Genomic DNA, 17,752 nt, shown 5'->3' on the forward strand with positions numbered 1-17,752 from the left:
ATTTGGTCTGCTGGTCACCCTCTATCTTCAGTGAAAACTATTCACTCTCATGATAATAATTGCCGCAATGGACTTAAGAGTTATTCACAATTTGTTCATTTTGTAAAATTACTCATTTCTTGGTCTGCTGGCCTTCTTCTCTTCATTGAATATTGCTCACCCTCATTTTTATAATTGTCCGCGTTGGCCTAACGATGTGTCAATAATTCTTTGTTTTGAATAATTACGCATTTGTTTGCTGGCCATCCCCTCTCTTCAATGAAAACTAAACACCGTCATAAATTAATTACAATTGTCCGAATGGATTTAAGGGTGGTCTACCTGCCTATTCCTGTCTTGAGGGAAAATTAATCACATATACGTCGATTTAGTTGTCCGAGTGGACTTAAGGGTGGGTCACAACTTGTATGTTTTGAAAAATTACGCATTTGGTCTGCTGGCCATCCCCTATCGTCAGTGAAAACCTAATCACTCTCATTATAATAATTACCGAATGGACTTAAGGGTTGTTCACAATTTATTTATTTTGAAAAATTACGCATTTCTTGGTTTGCTGGCCTTCTTTTCTTCAGTGAAAACTGATCATCCTCATTATTATAATTGTCGGCGTGGATTAAGGTTGTGGTACAAATTCTTTGTTTTTAAATAATTACGTAATTGGTTACTGGCCATCCCCTTTCTTCAGTGAAAACTAATCACCTTCAAAACTTCAATTGTCAAAATGGACTTAATAATGAATAATGAATAATGAATGAATTTATATAGCGCCTAGATCCACAATGTGCTCAGAGGCGCTTTACAATGCAAATAAAACACAACAATAAATCGATAATTTAAGCATAAAATCTATCATATTGGACTTAAGGGCGTTCTACCTGCATTCTCCTGTCTTCAGTGAAAATTAATCGCCTAACCGTCGATCTGGAAACAATATTATTGGTCCGATTGCCAAAAACTCACTCATTATTATAATTCTCATAATCGTCTTATGGGTGGCTCACAAATTGATTGTATTAAAAATTACACATTTGGTAGGCTGGCATTCCCCTCCCTTCAGTGGATACTGATCACCGTCAATATTATAATTGTCCGAGTGGACTAAAGGGCGGGTCACAAATTCTTTGCTTTGAATAGTTACGCATTTTGGTCTGCAACCAATTGCGTAATTATTCAAACAAAGAACTTGTGACACACGCTTAAGTCCACACGGACAATAATAATAATGAGGGTGATCAATTTTCACGGAAGATAGAGGATGAGCCGCAGACCAAATGCTTAATTATTAAAAGCAAAGAATCTGTGACCCACCCTTAAGTCCACGCGGATAATTATAATAATGTGGGTGATCAGTATTCACTGAAGAGAAGAAACCAGCAAACCAAGAAATGCGTAATTTTTCATAATAAACAAATTGTAAACAACCCATAAGTCCATTCGGACAATTATTATAATGAAAGTGATTAAATTTCACTGAAAATAGATGATGGCCAGAGTTCAAAAGCGTAATTTTTCAAAACAAACAATTTGTTACCAACCCTTAAGTCCACTAGGACGATTATATTAATGAGGGTGATTAGTTTTCACTGACGATAGGGGATTGCCAGCAGACCAAATGCATAATTATTCAAAGCAAATATTGTGTGAACCATCCTTAAGTCTGCTCGGACAATTATAATAAGGACGGTGCTCAGTATTCACTGAAGGGACGGGAATTACAGCCTACCAAATGTGTAATTTATCAATACAACCATGAGGCGACTCAGAAAATTAGAAAAAATGAGAGGAAATTTTATGGCAATCGGACCAATAATATTGTTTCTAGAATAGTAAATAGTAAATAGTAAATAATGAATTTATATAGCGCCCAAACATCCACGTCAATCGTGCTCTGCGGCGCTTTACATAATAAAAATAAATATAAAAATGTTTAAAAACAACAAAATTAAAAATCACGACACTACATGATACATAATAAGCATGCATAAAAAAAAACAAAAATCAAAGCAACATCTATTTTATGAGAAATAAGCCTCGCGGAACAACTCAGTCTTCAGACATTTCCTGAAAGATGTTAAATTTTCGCAGGACTTTGTCCGAGGACTAAGTGCGTTCCATAGGCGTGGAGCTATGAATGAAAAGGCTTTCTCACCGAAAGTGGATTTTGAGGTGGTAACTTTTAGAAGTTGGGACTGAGATGATCTTAAATTTCGAGTGGGTTCATATTTTTTAATCAGTTCCTGCAAATATTCAGGTGCCAATCCATCCAGACATCTAAAAACATGGCACAATATTTTAAATTCTATCCTATACTTCACAGGAAGCCAGTGCAATTCCTGGAGAACTGGTGTTATATGATCTCTTTTTTTCGTTAATTTTATAAGTCTAGCCGCTTTATTTTGAATTTTTTGTAGTTGATGAATTAATCTACTTTGACAGCCAATGAGAAGGGAATTGCAATAATCTAATCTGCTAGTAATAAACGAATTAACAAGCATCTTTGTAATATCTTCATCAATATAATGTCTGATTCTTCCAATGTTTCTAATGTGATAGTTACAACATTGGCATATTTTTTTAACATGATCTTCCATGGATAACTCTTGATCTAAATACACCCCAAGATTTCTCACACAAGAACTAGGTTTAATAGCATTTTCACCCACTAGTATCTCATTTGTAGATATTTTTGAGAGTTGATACCTATTTCCAAAAATTATCATTTCCGTCTTGTCATCATTAAATTTAAGTTTGTTTAGTTTCATCCAATCCTTTATGTTAGCAATGCAATTTTCCATAACAGATACTGATGACAGCTCTGGATCATTATTGAGTTTTGTATACAGCTGAGTGTCATCAGCATAAAAATGAAAATCAATGGGAAAAGTGGATAACATATGAGAAAGGGGAGCAGTATACATTGTAAAAAGGAGGGGGCCGAGAATAGATCCCTGAGGCACTCCACACGTTAATATGGATGGAGTTGATACATGGTTTTCTATAATTACTGACTGAGTTCTTTCAAACAAATATTCCTTTAACCAGTCCAAAGCTGTGCCACTGATATAAAATTGATCACGTAATCTAGTCAAAAGTAAATTTTGATCGATAGTGTCGAATGCCGCACTTAAATCTAGTAAAACAAGCATCGCAGCACTTTTATTATCTATATCATTTACAATATCATTAAAAACTTTAAGTAATGCCGTTTCCGTGCTATGGGAGGCTTTGTAGGCAGACGGTTATCTGATTAATTTTCACTGAAGACAGGGTAAGGCATGTAGACGACCCTTAAGTCCATTCGGACAATTAAACTTATGAGGGTGATTTGTTTTCACTGAAGATAGGGGATGGCCAAGTTCCAAATGCGTAATTATTCAAAACAGACAATGTGTGACACACCCTTAAGTCCACGCGGACAATTATAATATTGAGGGTGATCATTATTCACTGAAGAGAAGAAGGCCAGCAGACCAAGAAATGCGTAATTTTTCAAAATAAAGAAAATGTGAACAACCCTTAAGTCAATTCGACAACTATTATAATAGAGTGAATATTTTTCACTGAAGATAGAGGATGGCCAGCAGACCAAATGCGTAATTATTCAAAACAAACAATTTGTTACCAACCCTTATGTCCACTCGGACAATTATAATAATGATGGTGATCAGTATTCACTGAAGTGGGGGAGGGGGGGGGGGGATTCCAGCCTACCAATTGTGTAATTTTTCAATAAAAGAAATTTGTGACCCATCCATAAGTCGACTCAGACAATAAAATAATTAGAGGAAAGATTATAGCAATCGGACCGATAATGCTGTTTCTAGGTCGACAGTTATGTGATTATTTTCATTTTCACTGAATACAGGGGAAGGCAGGTAGACCACCCTTATATCCATTCGGACAATTAAAATTATGAGGGTGATTAGTTTTCACTGGAGATAGGGGATGGCCAGGTACCAAATGCGTAATTATTCAAAACAAAGAACGTGTGACACACCCTTAAGTCCACACGGACAATTATAATAATGAGGTTGATCAGTATTCATTGAAGAAAAGAAGACCAGCAGACCACAAAATGCGTAATTTTTCAAAATAAACAAAATGTGAACAACCCTTAAGTCCATTCGACAATTGTTATAAAGAGAGTGAATAGTTTTCACTGAAGATAGAGGCCCGCCACCAGACCAATTGCGTAATTTTTCAAAAGAAACAATGTGTGACATACCCTTAAGTCCACTCGGACAAATATATTAATGAGGGTGATTAGTTTTTACTGACGATAGGGGATTGCCTCTCATTACAATAATTGTCCGAAAGGACTTATGGGTTGTTCACAATTTGTTTATTATGACAAATTACGCATTTCTTGGTTTGCTGGTCTGCTTCTCTTCAGTATATACTGATCACTCTCGTTATTATAATTGTCCGCGTGGACTTAACCGTGTGTCACAAATTCTTTGTTTTGAATAATTATGCATTTGGTCTGCTGGCAATCCCCGATCCTCAGTGAAAACGACTCACTTTCATTATTATAATTGTCCGAATGGACTTAAGGGATGTTCACAATTTGTTTTGGGTTTTTTGAAAAAATTATATTACGCACTTCTTGGTCTGCTGGCCTTCCCTCTCTACAGTGAATACTGACCACCCTCATTATTTCACAATTGTCCGAATAAGTGTAGGGTATGTCACAAATTCTGTGTTTTAAATAATTACGCATTTGGTTGCTGGCCATCCCCTCTCTTCGGTGAAAACTAAACACCCTCATGATAATAATTGTCCGAATTGACTTAAGGGTGGTCTACCTGCCTTCCCCTTTCTTTAGTGAAAACGAATCTCCCAACCGTCGTTCTAGAAAAAATATGATTGGTCCGATTGCCATAAACTTTTCTCACTCATAGTGAGTTGACTTAAGGGTTTTTACAATTTATTTGTTTTGAAAAATTACTCATTTCTTGGTCTTCCGGCCTCTCTTCAGTTAATACTGATCACCCTCATTATTATATTATTTGTCCGAGTGGACTTAAGGACGGGTCACAAATTCTTTGATTTGAATAATTACGAATTTGGTCTGCTGGCAATCCCCTTTCTCCAGTGAAAACTAATCACCCTCAATATTATAATTGTCCTAGTGGACTTAAGGGTGGGTTACAAATTGTTTGTTTTGAAAAATTACGCATTTTGTCTGCTGGCAATCCCCTATCTTCAGTGAAAACTAATCACCCCCATTATTATGATTGTCCGAATGGATTTAAGGGTTGTGCACAATTTGTTAATTTGAAAACCTACGCATTTCTTGGTCTGCTGGCCTTCTTCTCTTCAGTGAATACTGATCACCCTCATTATTATAATTCTCTGCGTGGACTTTTGGGTGCGTCAAAAATTCTTTGTTTTGAATAATAACGCAATTGGCTGCTGGCCATCCCATCTCTTCAGTGAAAACTATTCACTGCCTTCCACTGTCTACAGTGAAAATTAATCACCTAACCATCGATCTAGAAACAATATTATTATTGGCCCGATTGACATTATTATAATTGTCTTATCGACTTATGGGTGGGTCACAAATTGATTATATTGAAAAATTATTTATTTCGTAGGCTGGCATTCCCCTCACTTCAGGGAAACTAACCACCGTCATTATTATAATTGTCCGAATGGACTTAAGGGTGGGTTACAAATTCTTTGTTTTGAATTATTACCCATTTGTTCAGCTGACCATCCTCTATCTTCAGTGAAAACTATTCACTTTTATTATTATAATTGTCCGAATGGACTTAAGGGTTGTTCACAATTTGTTTAGTTAAACAATTACGCATTTCTTAATCTCCTGACCTTGTCTTCTTCAGTGAATACTGATCACCTTCATTATAGATAGTATGCAGATGACGTCACTCAGGCCTTTGTTATTGTTTTTGCCATCCGCGTTTGTGAATGTTCTCATAAAACTGTATTAACCAGACTATAAAAGTTCATGGTTACACAGAGTTTGTGTGTTGGTCCGTTATACTTCCGGATGGCAATGTTGTGAACTCCTTGGCCAAGCGCATTCTATCTATAATAATGTCCGAATGGACTTAAGGGTTTTTCACAAATTCTTTGTTTTGAATTATTACGCATTTGGTTGCTGGCCATCCCCTCTCTTCAGTGAAAAATAATCACCCTCATAATTTCAACTGTCCGAATGGACTTAAGGGTGGTCTACCTGCCTTCCCCTGTCTTCAGTGAAAATTAATCACATAAACGTCGATCTAGAAACAAGATTATTGGACCTAATGTCATAGACTTTCCTCTCATTATTATAATTACTGAGTCGACCTATTGGTGGGTCACAAATTGATTGTATTGAAAAGTTACACATTTGGTAGGCCGGCATTCCCCACCCTTCAGTGAATACTGATCACCCTCATTATTATAATTGTCCGAGTGGACTTAAAGGTGGATCACAAATTGTTTGTTTGAAAAATTACGCATATGGTCTGCTGGCCATTCTTTATATTCAGTGATAACTATTCACTCTCATTATAACAATTGTCGAATTGAATTAAGGGTTGTTTACAATTTGTTTATTTTGAAAAAATACGCATTTATTGGTCTCCTGGTCTTCTTCTCTTTAATGAATTCTGATCACCCTCATTATTTAAACGTCCGTGTGTCAAAAATTCTTTGTTTTGAATAATTATGCATATAGTCTGCTGGCAATACCCTATCTTCAGTGAAAACTATTCACTTTCATTATTATAATGTCCGAATGGAATTAAGGGCTGTTTTTTTTTTAATTACGCACGTCTTGGTCTGCTGGCCCTCCTCTCTACAGTTAATACTGACCACCCAATTTATCTATAATTGTCCGAATAGATTTAAGGGCATGTCACCAAATTCTTTGTTTTAATTGATTACGCATTTGGTTGCTGGCCATCCCTTCTCTTCAGTGAAACCTAAACTCCCTCATGATAATAAATGTCCGAATTGACTTAAGGGTGGTCTACCTGCCGTCCCCTCTCGTAAGTGAAAACAAATCACCCACCGTTGATCTAGACAAAATATGATTGGTCTGATTGTTTCCTCACTCATTATTATTATTGACTGAGTTGACTAAAGCGTCTTTACAATTTATTTGTTTTGAAAAATTACGCATTTCTTCAGTGAATTCTGATCACCCTCATTATTATATTTGCCCGAGTGGACTTAAGGGTGGGTCACAGATTGTTTGTTTCGAAAAATTACGCATTTGGTCTGCTGGCCATCTAATACTTGTCCGAATTGACTTAAGGGTGGTCTACCTGACTTCCCCTGTCTGCATTGAAATTTAATCACCTAACCGTCGATCTGGAAACAATATTATTGGTCTGATTGCCATAAACTCACTAGTTATTATAATTGTCTGAATATTGACAAATTACACATTTGATAGGCTGGCAGTTTCCTTCCTTCAGTGAATATTGATCATCGTCATTATTATAATTGTCCGAATGGACTAAAGGGTGGGTCACAAATTCTTTGCTTTTAATAATTACGCATTTGTTCTGCTGGCAATCCCCTCTCTTCAGTGAAAACTAATCACTCTCAATATTATAATTGTCCGGGTGGACTGAATCGTTGGTCACAATTTGTTTATTTAGAGAAATTACGCATTTATTGTTCTGCTGGTCTTCGTCTATTCAGTGAATACTGATCACCCTCATTATTATAATTGTCCGCGTGGACTGTAGGGTGTGTCACAAATTGTTTGTTATGAATAATTACACATTTGGTTGCTGGCCATCTCCTCTCTTCAGTGAAAACTAACCAACCTCCTAATTTCAATTGGCCGAATGGACTTAAGGATGGTCTACGTGCTTTCAACTGTCTTATTTGAAAATTAATCACCTAACCGTCGATCTGGAAACAATATTATTAGTCCGATTGACATAAACACATTCATTATTATAATTGTCTGAGTCGTCTTATGGGTGGGTCACAAATTGAATGTATTGAAAAATTACACATTTCGTCGGCTGGCATTCTCCTTCCTTCAGTGAATACTGATCACCGTCACTATTATAATTGTCCGAGTGGACTAAAGGGTGGGTCTTAATTACTTTGCTTTGAATAAATACGCATTTGGTCTGCTGGCAATCCCATATCTTCTGTGAAATCTAATCACCCTCGTTATAATAATAATTCGAATGGATTTAAGGGTTTTGCACAATTTGTTCATTTCGAAAAATTAAGTATTTCCGGTCTGCTGGCCGTCTTCTCTTCAGTGAATACTAATCACCCTCATTATTTTAAAATTGTCCGAATAGATTTAAGGGTGTGTCACAAATTCTTTTTTTTATTTTTAGAATGATTACGCAGTTAGTCGCTAGCCATCCCCTCTCATCAGTGAAAACTAAATACCCTCATGATAATAATTGTCCGCATCCATTGAAGGGTGGTTTACCTGCTTTCCCCTCTCTTTAGTGAAAACTAAACACCCAACCGTCGTTCTAGAAAATAATATGATTGGTCCGATTGTCTCACTCATTATTAGTATTGACTGAGTTGACGTAAGCGTATTTACAATTTATTTGTTTTGAAAAAATTACGCATTTCTTGGTCTTCTGGTCTTCCCTTCTCTTCAGTGAATACTGATCACCCTCATTATTATATTTGTCCGAATGGACTTAATGGTGGTCTACCTGAATTCTCTTGTCTGCATTGAAAATTAATCACCTAACTGTAGATCTAGAAACAAGATTATTGGTCCGATTGCCATAAACTCATTCGTTATAATAATTGTTTGAGTATAGATAGAATGCGCTTGGCCAAGGAGTTCACAACATTGCCATCCGGAAGTATAACGGACCAACACACAATCTCTGTGTAACCATGAACGTTTATAGTCTGGTTAATACAGTTTAGTGAGAACAACTCACAAACGCGGATGGCAAAAACAATAACAAAGGCCTGAGTGACGTCATCTGCATACTATCTATTGACAAGTTACACATGTGGTAGGCTGGCATTTTCCTCCCTTCAGTTAACACTGATCACCATCATTATTATAATTGTCCGAGTGGACTAAAGGGTGTGTCACAAATTATTTAGTTTGAAGAATTACGCATTTGGTTGCTGGCCATCCCATCTCTTCGGTGAAAACTAATCACCCTCATAATTTCATTTGTCCGGATAGACTTAAGGGTGGTCTAACTGCCTTCCCCTCTCTTTAGTTAAAACTAATCTCCCAACCGTCGACCGAGAAAAAAATATTATAAACTCACTCATTATTATTATTTTCTGAGTCGCCTTATGGGTGGGACACAAATTGATTGTATTGAAAAAGTACACATTTGGTAGGCTGGCATTCCCCATCCTTCAGTGAATACTGATCACCGTCATTATTATAATTGTCCGAGTGGACTACAGAGTGGGTCACAAATTCTTTGCTTTGAATAATTACGTAATACTGAGGGTGATTAGTTTTCACTGAAGATAGGGGATTGTCAGCAGACCAAAATTTTACCATCTCGAAGGAGGGCCAATTGTTTTGGATTGCCGGCATGAACTCAATATGGCTGTGGGTGCTTGCTTTGACATTTAACCTGCAATAATAGCTTTAGATTACACGAATTTAACCTGGGTCAACAACGACGGAAGACGATGAGAAAGGAATGTGGCAATAATAAGTGTAGACCAAGCATTGATCCTGGTGAAACTGACACGTGGTGAGACAGGTCAGAAATTAACACACCATTCTGCTTTGATAACGTCCGCCCTGTGGCAAGAAACTTACGTAAAAAATAGACAGTCATCATTATCATTTCGGAGGTAGGGTGGTAGAAAAAGGAAAGGAAATGCTCACCCCATCAAAAGGGAACACCCCTCTCCGGAGGAAAGAAGAGGAAGATATGAAGAAGGAGAGGGGTGAGGAGAGGAGGAGGATGAATATGAGAAGGAGGAGGAGGAAGAAGAGGAGGAGGAGAGGAGGATTACTTGAGCTTTAATATAGATCAATATCCACTAAACGTGCTCAAAGGGCTTTACACGATTAGAGGAGGTAGAGGAGGAGAGCCGTCGGAAAAGGATGAAAATGACGATAATGATGATGATGATGATGATGATGATGATGTTGTTGTTGTTGTTGATGATGATGATGATGATGATGATGATGATGATGATGATGATGATGATGATGATGATGATGATGATGATGATGATGGTGATGATTTTGAGGCATGATGATGAGGAGGAGTAAAAACAGGAAGAAGAAGAAGAAGAAGAAGAAGAAGAAGAAGAAGAAGAAGAAGAAGAAGAAGAAGAAGAAGAAGAAGAAGAAGAAGAAGAAGAAGAAGAAGAAGAAGAAGAAGAAGAAGAAGAAGAAGAAGAAGAAGAAGAAGAAGAAGAAGAAGAAGAAGAAGAAGAAGAAGAAGAAGAAGAAGAAGAAGAAGAAGAAGGAGGAGGAGGAGGAGGAGGAGGAGGAGGAGGAGGAGGAGGAGGAGGAGGAGGACTATAAGAAGAAAAAGGAAGATCTATCATCTATCTATCTAGTATCTATCATTCTATCTATCTATATATCTTTCTATATATGTGTTGATCTATCTATCCACTGTCCATCGTTTAATTATTGTTCTTCTCTCTCTCTCTCTCTCTCTCTCTCTCTCTCTCTCTCTCTCTCTCTCTCTCTCTCTCTCTCTCTTGCTGAAAATAGTTTATTTCTTTCCTGTAGAAAAAATATGACAACAATGAGACATGAACATGATCAGTCATGTCCAAACGTAAAGAAAGCTCCAGAAAATTAAATGTGTTTGGCAAAATTTGCCCATTGACAATTATAAGCAGAGACCATACCGCGCCCGATCTCTCTGCGTTAGGGTGGGTTTGGCAGCCCACTGGGTTAAATCAAGAGTAGTTTTAGTCTTGAGCGAATTGAAATGATTTAGTTGAATTTCCTCGGATCGACAATGTTGGTTTGACTTTAAACACGACCTGATAGAGGCAGCCGAGGCGTCCCAGTCCGATGACAGGGTTGCGAAAAGCTCATAAGTCAAGTAAGTCATTCTTCATCTACTTCTCCAATTTCTGCTCCCCTTTTCCCTCCTCCTCCTCCTCCTTCTCCCCTCCCCTTTATTTATTATTTTTAAAAAAAATCAAATAAAAAACGGTGGATATAAATTACAGAAAGCCCCAAACCATTTTTTAAAGAAGCATACCCCTTCCGCAAAAGAAAAAAAAAACAACAAAAAGACCAAAAACAAAAACAAAACATAAAAACAAAAAAAACAAACAAAAAAAAACAAAAACAAAAACAACTATAAAGCAAAAGAAAAAGTCCCAAACAAACAACAAAAAGCAAAACAGAGACAAAACAAAACAAAGCGAAAATCAAAAATCAAAAATCAAAAACCAATATAAAAAATAAACAAGAAAACAAAGATTTTAAAAAACCCAATCTCCTCCAAACAACAACCAAATGACACCCCCCCCCCCCCCAAAAAAAAAAAAACAAAAAACAAAAAAAAAAAACAAAAAAAAAACTAAACAAAGCAAACCAAAAAAAAAACAAGAAACAAACAAACAAAAAAAAACAAACAAAAAAACAAAAAAACAAACAACAAAACAAAACGAAAAACGAAAAAACAAAAAAAAAAAAAAAAAAAAAAAAAAAAAAAAAAAAAAAAAAAAAAAAAAAAAAAAAAAAAAAAAAAAAAAAAAAAAAAAACATTAACAAACAAACGAATTGTATAATAGAAGAAGTACGAATGTATATCTACTGTTATTGCTGCAATATAAAATCAACTTCCTCATTCAGTCATGACTCAGATCGGAATATGATATGTAGAGTTGAATTTTGAGGCCTAGATTGATCAAACTCTTTCCTGTTTTCATTGAAGAAATTTCTTTTGGTTGAGAGCTGGAATACGGCAAAGACCAGCTTATTATTATATTTTTAAGTTAAAAGCATTTTGATCCTGATTTATAAACAGTAGGATAGTCATATAAACTGCAGTCAGAGTTCTAGCTCACTCACTCATCATTTTATTTTTTTATTATTATTATTTTAACTTCTAACACTGAACACTAACATTCTGGACTCTCATTTGGGAGAGGCCTTCCGAAAGCTCCTACATCCCCAGCATTCTTATTTTTTATAATGTTTTCAAAAGAAGTCTCCCCCCTCACAAACCCACTACTAGATACTACTTTAGAACAAGAATACTGGGGATGTAATGTAGGAGCTTTTGGAAGGCCTCCCTCATTTGGTTTTGCAAGGAATGGTATTGAAAGGTTACCTATGAACTGATGCTGATACTGATACTGATATGGATAATATATAATCTTATCACCCTCCCTCAGCTCCACCCCTTCTTAAAGTAATGCTAAATAAAAGTATGAGAAGTTAGTAGTTAGTAAAAGTAATGTTAAAATGATGGCTATCATGCTAAAAATGTTGCTTGAGAAATTCTGAATTGCTAAATAAGTCAGGGTTCATCAGGAGATGAGCAATGGGAAGATAAATGCTGACTAGTTCCAATCTGAGCCACTGTCTGTATTGATGATTTGGGAGTGTCTACGTACACGGTAACCTGGCATTCTGCCTCAGTAATTCCGGTAACTGGTTTGCCGCTTCAATACAAGCAATGGATGGACCTCGCTTTGTGTGTGTGTGCATGGACCTCTCTTTGTGTGTGTGCGTTTGTTGTTTTTTACAATCATACAATACAATTTAACCCATTAAAGGCGAGATTCAATCTTACTTTAACCTAACACCAGATCTTAGTCATAATGTTATCATTAAAAGACAAGCTATGCTATTATAGCTTAATTGGTGGAAACTGTTTATTCTGCATTAACAATAGGGAAACTATTATCTGGATGAAAAAAAATAAATCAGTGTTACTGTTAAGAGGTTAAAATTGCATGAATCACGAATCGTAAAGCATCTCCGTAACACCCCTTTGATCTACGTCATCAGGCGACCCATTGTTTCTTTCATCTTCCCCAAATGCCCCCCCTCCCCCCCCCCTCTCTCTCTCTCTCTCTCTCTCTCTCTCTCTCTCTCTCTCTCTCTCTCTCTCTCTCTCTCTCTCTCTCTCCCTCCCGCATATCATAGTCTATAACACCCACAAACACAATGGGGGGGGGGGGGGGTGGTAGGAATGAAAAAAAATCAAGGTGCACCAAGCTCAATGCCCCATTCGCTTCTCCCTCCAAAGCACAGTACAAGGTTACTGTGTACTTAGATCCTGAGGCTAGGTGCCTGGTTGCCGTGTATGTAGACACTCCGATCTGATTTTTATTTTTTCAAAAATGAATTCTTTTTAAAATTATTTTATTTTTTTACTGTTAGAGTTAGATACTTATCACAGCTGCTTGGGTTCTGATATGCTGTTTTGAGATTGAAGAGATTGTCGTCTTCACTTTAGCATGGAAATCATGAGGCAAGTATGATATGCACTGTTGGAAATGTCATGTTAGTATATTGTCATTTTAATTAGTAGAATGCATATTTGTATTTAGCATTCCTCATAGAGAGCCCAAAGCACAGATTTTATATGCAGATAAAAATACTTAGTATTGATAATGATACAAAAACAATCATTACAATTACATGGATACTAAATCACCAGTAAAAGTCGGCAGGCTGGCTTTTGTCATGCCAGTATGACGGTTTTACAGATGTCTCCCCCCCCCCCCCCCCCCCCCAAAAAAAAAAAAAAAAAAAAATGTTTTTTAAATAATTTTTTTTTGGTCTGGCCAACAATCACCACCACCATCATCATCAGAGTGCAAGCACTAACAATCACATCATCAGCACTCCCACCACTACAACAACCACATCATTACCACTACTACTACAACCATAACAACCGCCACATCAACATCACTACCACTTCTACTAAAACCTCCACAACAACAACCATCACAGCAACATCATCATGACCAATATTACTCCAACCATCACCACCACACCATAATTACTACCGTTAATATTACTACAACTAATACTACTACTAGTCCTACTACTATTACTACTACAAATGCCACCACTTCCACCACATCATCACCATCATCACTACCACTACTACAACTACTATTACAACCACCACCACTTCCACATCATCATTTTCTCTAACACTACTACTACAAAAACCACTACCACAACTTCATCATTACTACTATTACAACCATCATCACCACAATCACTACAACCATCACCACCACAAGTACTACAATCACAGTCATTTGAGGTTTCAGAGATTTGGGCTGGTACCGTGGTATTGGACTTTGTGTCGACCTATCTTACAGCTCAAAATAGATTGATTTTCTCTAATGAAATTCTACCGAACGGTATCTGAAATTCATGTGAGCACAATTTTAAGTTGGCGTCTCTGTAAATTGTAGCTTGTTTGCAGGCTTTTTTGAGTGGTCCAAAATTTCTGCAGGTATTTTGATACTTTGGTAATTGCACCCATGCAATTAGTTTCTATTTTTAAAAATTAGATGGTTTTTATTTCTATTTGTAATGATGTTATTGTTATAGGTTGTGAAGAACACATCATTAGATTCAATTATTTTTATTTGTATAATTTTTGTTTGTTTTTTGTTGATTCTTCCCTATGATTTTTAAAAAAATACTTTTTATATTGCTTCCATTCAGCTATAAAGAGAATTCTAATGGTTCCAAAATACCCATTGCTCGCAGAAGGATTGCAAGAATTAGATGCTTTCAAGATTGTATTAAGAGTTTTCAGGATAAAAGTTACTTCCCAGAGGCTCTTTGTTATGTCCCATCAGAGGTTGAGTATGCTGCCAGTGCCAAGGGCTCGTGGAAACTTCTTGAGGAGCCAATCAAAAGTGCCAAAGTTTCAAAGGAAGTTTCTGTAACTCTTGCTAGCCGACTCATCGCCACTGGTGAAGAGATGTGTAACTCAGAGGGCAAGTGGCTTAAAGTTATTCAGGTACAATGTTGCAGGAATGAAAACAAAAAGCATCCTAAATTATTTAAAACACATTTTTCATCTTCAAAAATCATTGGTTTTCTCTATAATGAGAGATGATTGATTTGGGTTGTTATGAGCAAGTAAGATCAGCATGCCACAACTTTAATCAAGTTTAATAATGTCTTTCCATTTGTATGCCATATAACTGACAGAAAAGTATTAGAGAAAGATGTTCCCTAATTGTAAGGAAACATGAATGTAGGGAATACGAAAGTCCAAAGACATAAAAAGAACAATGAATGAATAATAGAGTGATGATAAAGTTGATGGTAAATAAATAACATTACAATAAATAAATGAGGAAATATATATGTTTTAAAAAAATGGATTGTAGTTGATTGATGGTTGTTGTAACTACTGGCACTGATGATGTAAATCATTATGGAAGTTTGGTTGCACTTTGGTGGATGTGAGGATGGATTGTACAGGTAAAATGAGAGAACAACCTTTATTATCTTTGAGCGCTGAATATCATTGATAACTTTACTTTATAAATGCTGGCATGGATGATAGTTGATTCAATGGGATTTTTGTAATTATCTAAATTACTTTTATTGTTCTGTATTTCAGACGAAAACAACCACAAACGATCTGTTTGAGACTGTACCAGGTGGTCATGCATGGCTTCTTCTTTTTACAAGCAGAAGTTCTACTGATGACTTGCCTACTGTTATCCCAGTGATTAATGAACATTCAGGAAAAACAAAGGGTGTTCCAAAGAAACAAAAGTTCAAAGTTAACAAGTATGATTCTTTTCTTCATCAATGATGAAATCAAATTTATATGAAAAATTCTACAAAGACAACTTGAGTATTAGTCAAGCATGAAACAGATCAGAATAGATTAATGAATCAGGATTGGTATAACATTTTTATGTAAAGGTAAAATGAACCGGCTTCAAATTTTAATAAAAGGAAAAATACAACCAATAAATTTTTAGGGGTCATACTTCTCTTCTGTGAACAGGGAAAAAGTGTTAATAGTGCTATATCTGTAATTCATACCATAGTATTAATGTATTGACGAGATTTATTAAATTTGAACATATCCTTTTAGATTATTCTACCTAGATCCATTTGAATTTCACATAAATATACAGTCACACTTGTATAAGGCGGCCACCATTGGGACCCCACAAAAGTAGCTGTCTTAGCCAGTTCAGTTGAATGCCTTGTACAAGTCTGATATTTCTAAGAGTTTCATGTTCTATCAGTTTTAAATGAACTGAGTCCCGATTATAGATAATTGCAAGCTTTTCATCCCGCTAGTCAGTCTCTCTCTCTCTCTCACTCTCTCTCTCTCTTTCTCTCTCTCTCTCTCTCTCTCTCTCTCTCTCTCTCTCTCTCTCTTTCCTCTCTCTATCTCTCTCCCCTCTCTCTCTCTCTCTCTCTCTCTCTCTCTCTCTCTCTCTCTCTCTCTCTCTCTTTCTCTCTCTCTCTCTCTCTCAAGTTTAGACTCTTTGAATACCTATTAGGTAGTCCTTCAGAGTTGTAATGCCAATTGTCCCAGAGTTTATCCCAGTTTCTGCCGTGTTAAATGAACAAAAGCAATTATTTGCTACCCTTTGGGTATGACATTCGTTTATCACAAATCTATATTCTTCCAGACCCGGCTTCCCAGTCACTCCCGGGTGGACAGGGGATCAGAAAAAATCTTGGCTTTATCTAGGATTGATCCTGTTTCCTTTACGTGTGAAACGGGTTAGCAGGACTCCCAATCGCACTTATGGCATGTCTAATTCCATTTGTGTATTATAATGATCATCTCAACTCAATCAATGTTGTTTGACTCTAATGTACACCTGCATTTGATCAAAAATAGCCCTTGGTCTTTAATTTGCGAATTGACAAAAAGGATTTTGCAACACAATTAGTGCAGATGTGTTATTTACCAGCTCATTGTACTGGCTTGTCATTTAGCCTACAGGTATGATCGTCTGGACAAGCATACAGTAAGCTATCAATTGGGGATAGAGCTATGATACTGATTCTCATTTTGGAAATAAGACAACTTTAAAAGAGGGAAATCAATTGAGTTGGCCCTAACATGTTTGCTTTCTGGTTTATACTGTAGATAACTTTGTAGTTCAATTGGTTTTTTGTTATTAAATGACACAATAGACAGTCCTTGGTTACCTGATTGTTGATAAGATCACTTTGGCAAGACAATAAGATGCAATTTTCCATGCATAATCATTAAGCTTAAGGCATGTTTGTCTGAGTGAAGAGTATAGAGTAATTTTTCATTTTAAGATAGATTGATAGCGTCAGAGCAACGATGAGCAGATAGTGTGAAGAAGGGGTTTATTTGTTTTGGAGAGTTTCCCAGCACTTGTAACACTCCTGGATCATTTAAACACCTGTAAGAATGGGTTCAATTTTATCAATTAGAGATATCATCCGGCGGCCCTACATAAGTCTGAGGGTTTTTTTGTCAGAGAAATAAGTGGCCATGGCCACGTTACGGAGTGGCTGCCTTATACAGTATCAAAATAGAGGAAATAATGATGGTCTGCCTTATGCCAGTGGCTACGAACACAAGTTTGACTGTATTAGTTCCAAACAATGTTCCAGAATTGGAACAACTGTATATTAGGGTTCATGTGGCCTCTTTAAATTCAAGGACTCATTGAAAAGTCATTGATTTTGATATTATCTCCGAAATCTCCTTGAAAACCCATTGGAATTTTATTTCTTAACCATTTGCCAAAGAGGATATTTCAATGAAGGCTTTCTGAAATGTAGTCAGGATGCAAAAGCTCTGTCATGGTGCTTCTTACAATTTAT

General features: G+C 36.4%; 1 protein-coding gene across 3 annotated transcripts in view; it reads left to right on the forward strand.

The window, feature by feature from the left end:
• Window positions 1–11,600: 11,600 nt before the first annotated feature.
• LOC144962987 (E3 ubiquitin-protein ligase HECTD3-like) overlaps window positions 11,601–17,752 on the forward strand; it is a 29,751-nt gene continuing 23,599 nt past the window's right edge. The window contains exons 1-4 of one of the 3 annotated variants that reach the window (XM_078896497.1): window positions 11,601–11,799; window positions 13,313–13,403; window positions 14,624–14,924; window positions 15,537–15,709. In XM_078896497.1, the coding sequence (XP_078752623.1) occupies window positions 13,390–13,403; window positions 14,624–14,924; window positions 15,537–15,709 (488 nt within the window). In that variant the 5' untranslated portion in view covers window positions 11,601–11,799; window positions 13,313–13,389. The other 2 variants (XM_078896498.1, XM_078896499.1) reach the window with 2 other exon arrangements.

The sequence above is a fragment of the Berghia stephanieae genome, chromosome 1, assembly GCF_034508935.2.
Source record: "Berghia stephanieae isolate SIO BIC M18660-M18661 chromosome 1, UCSD_Bste_1.3, whole genome shotgun sequence".
Lineage (NCBI taxonomy): Eukaryota > Metazoa > Mollusca > Gastropoda > Nudibranchia > Aeolidiidae > Berghia > Berghia stephanieae.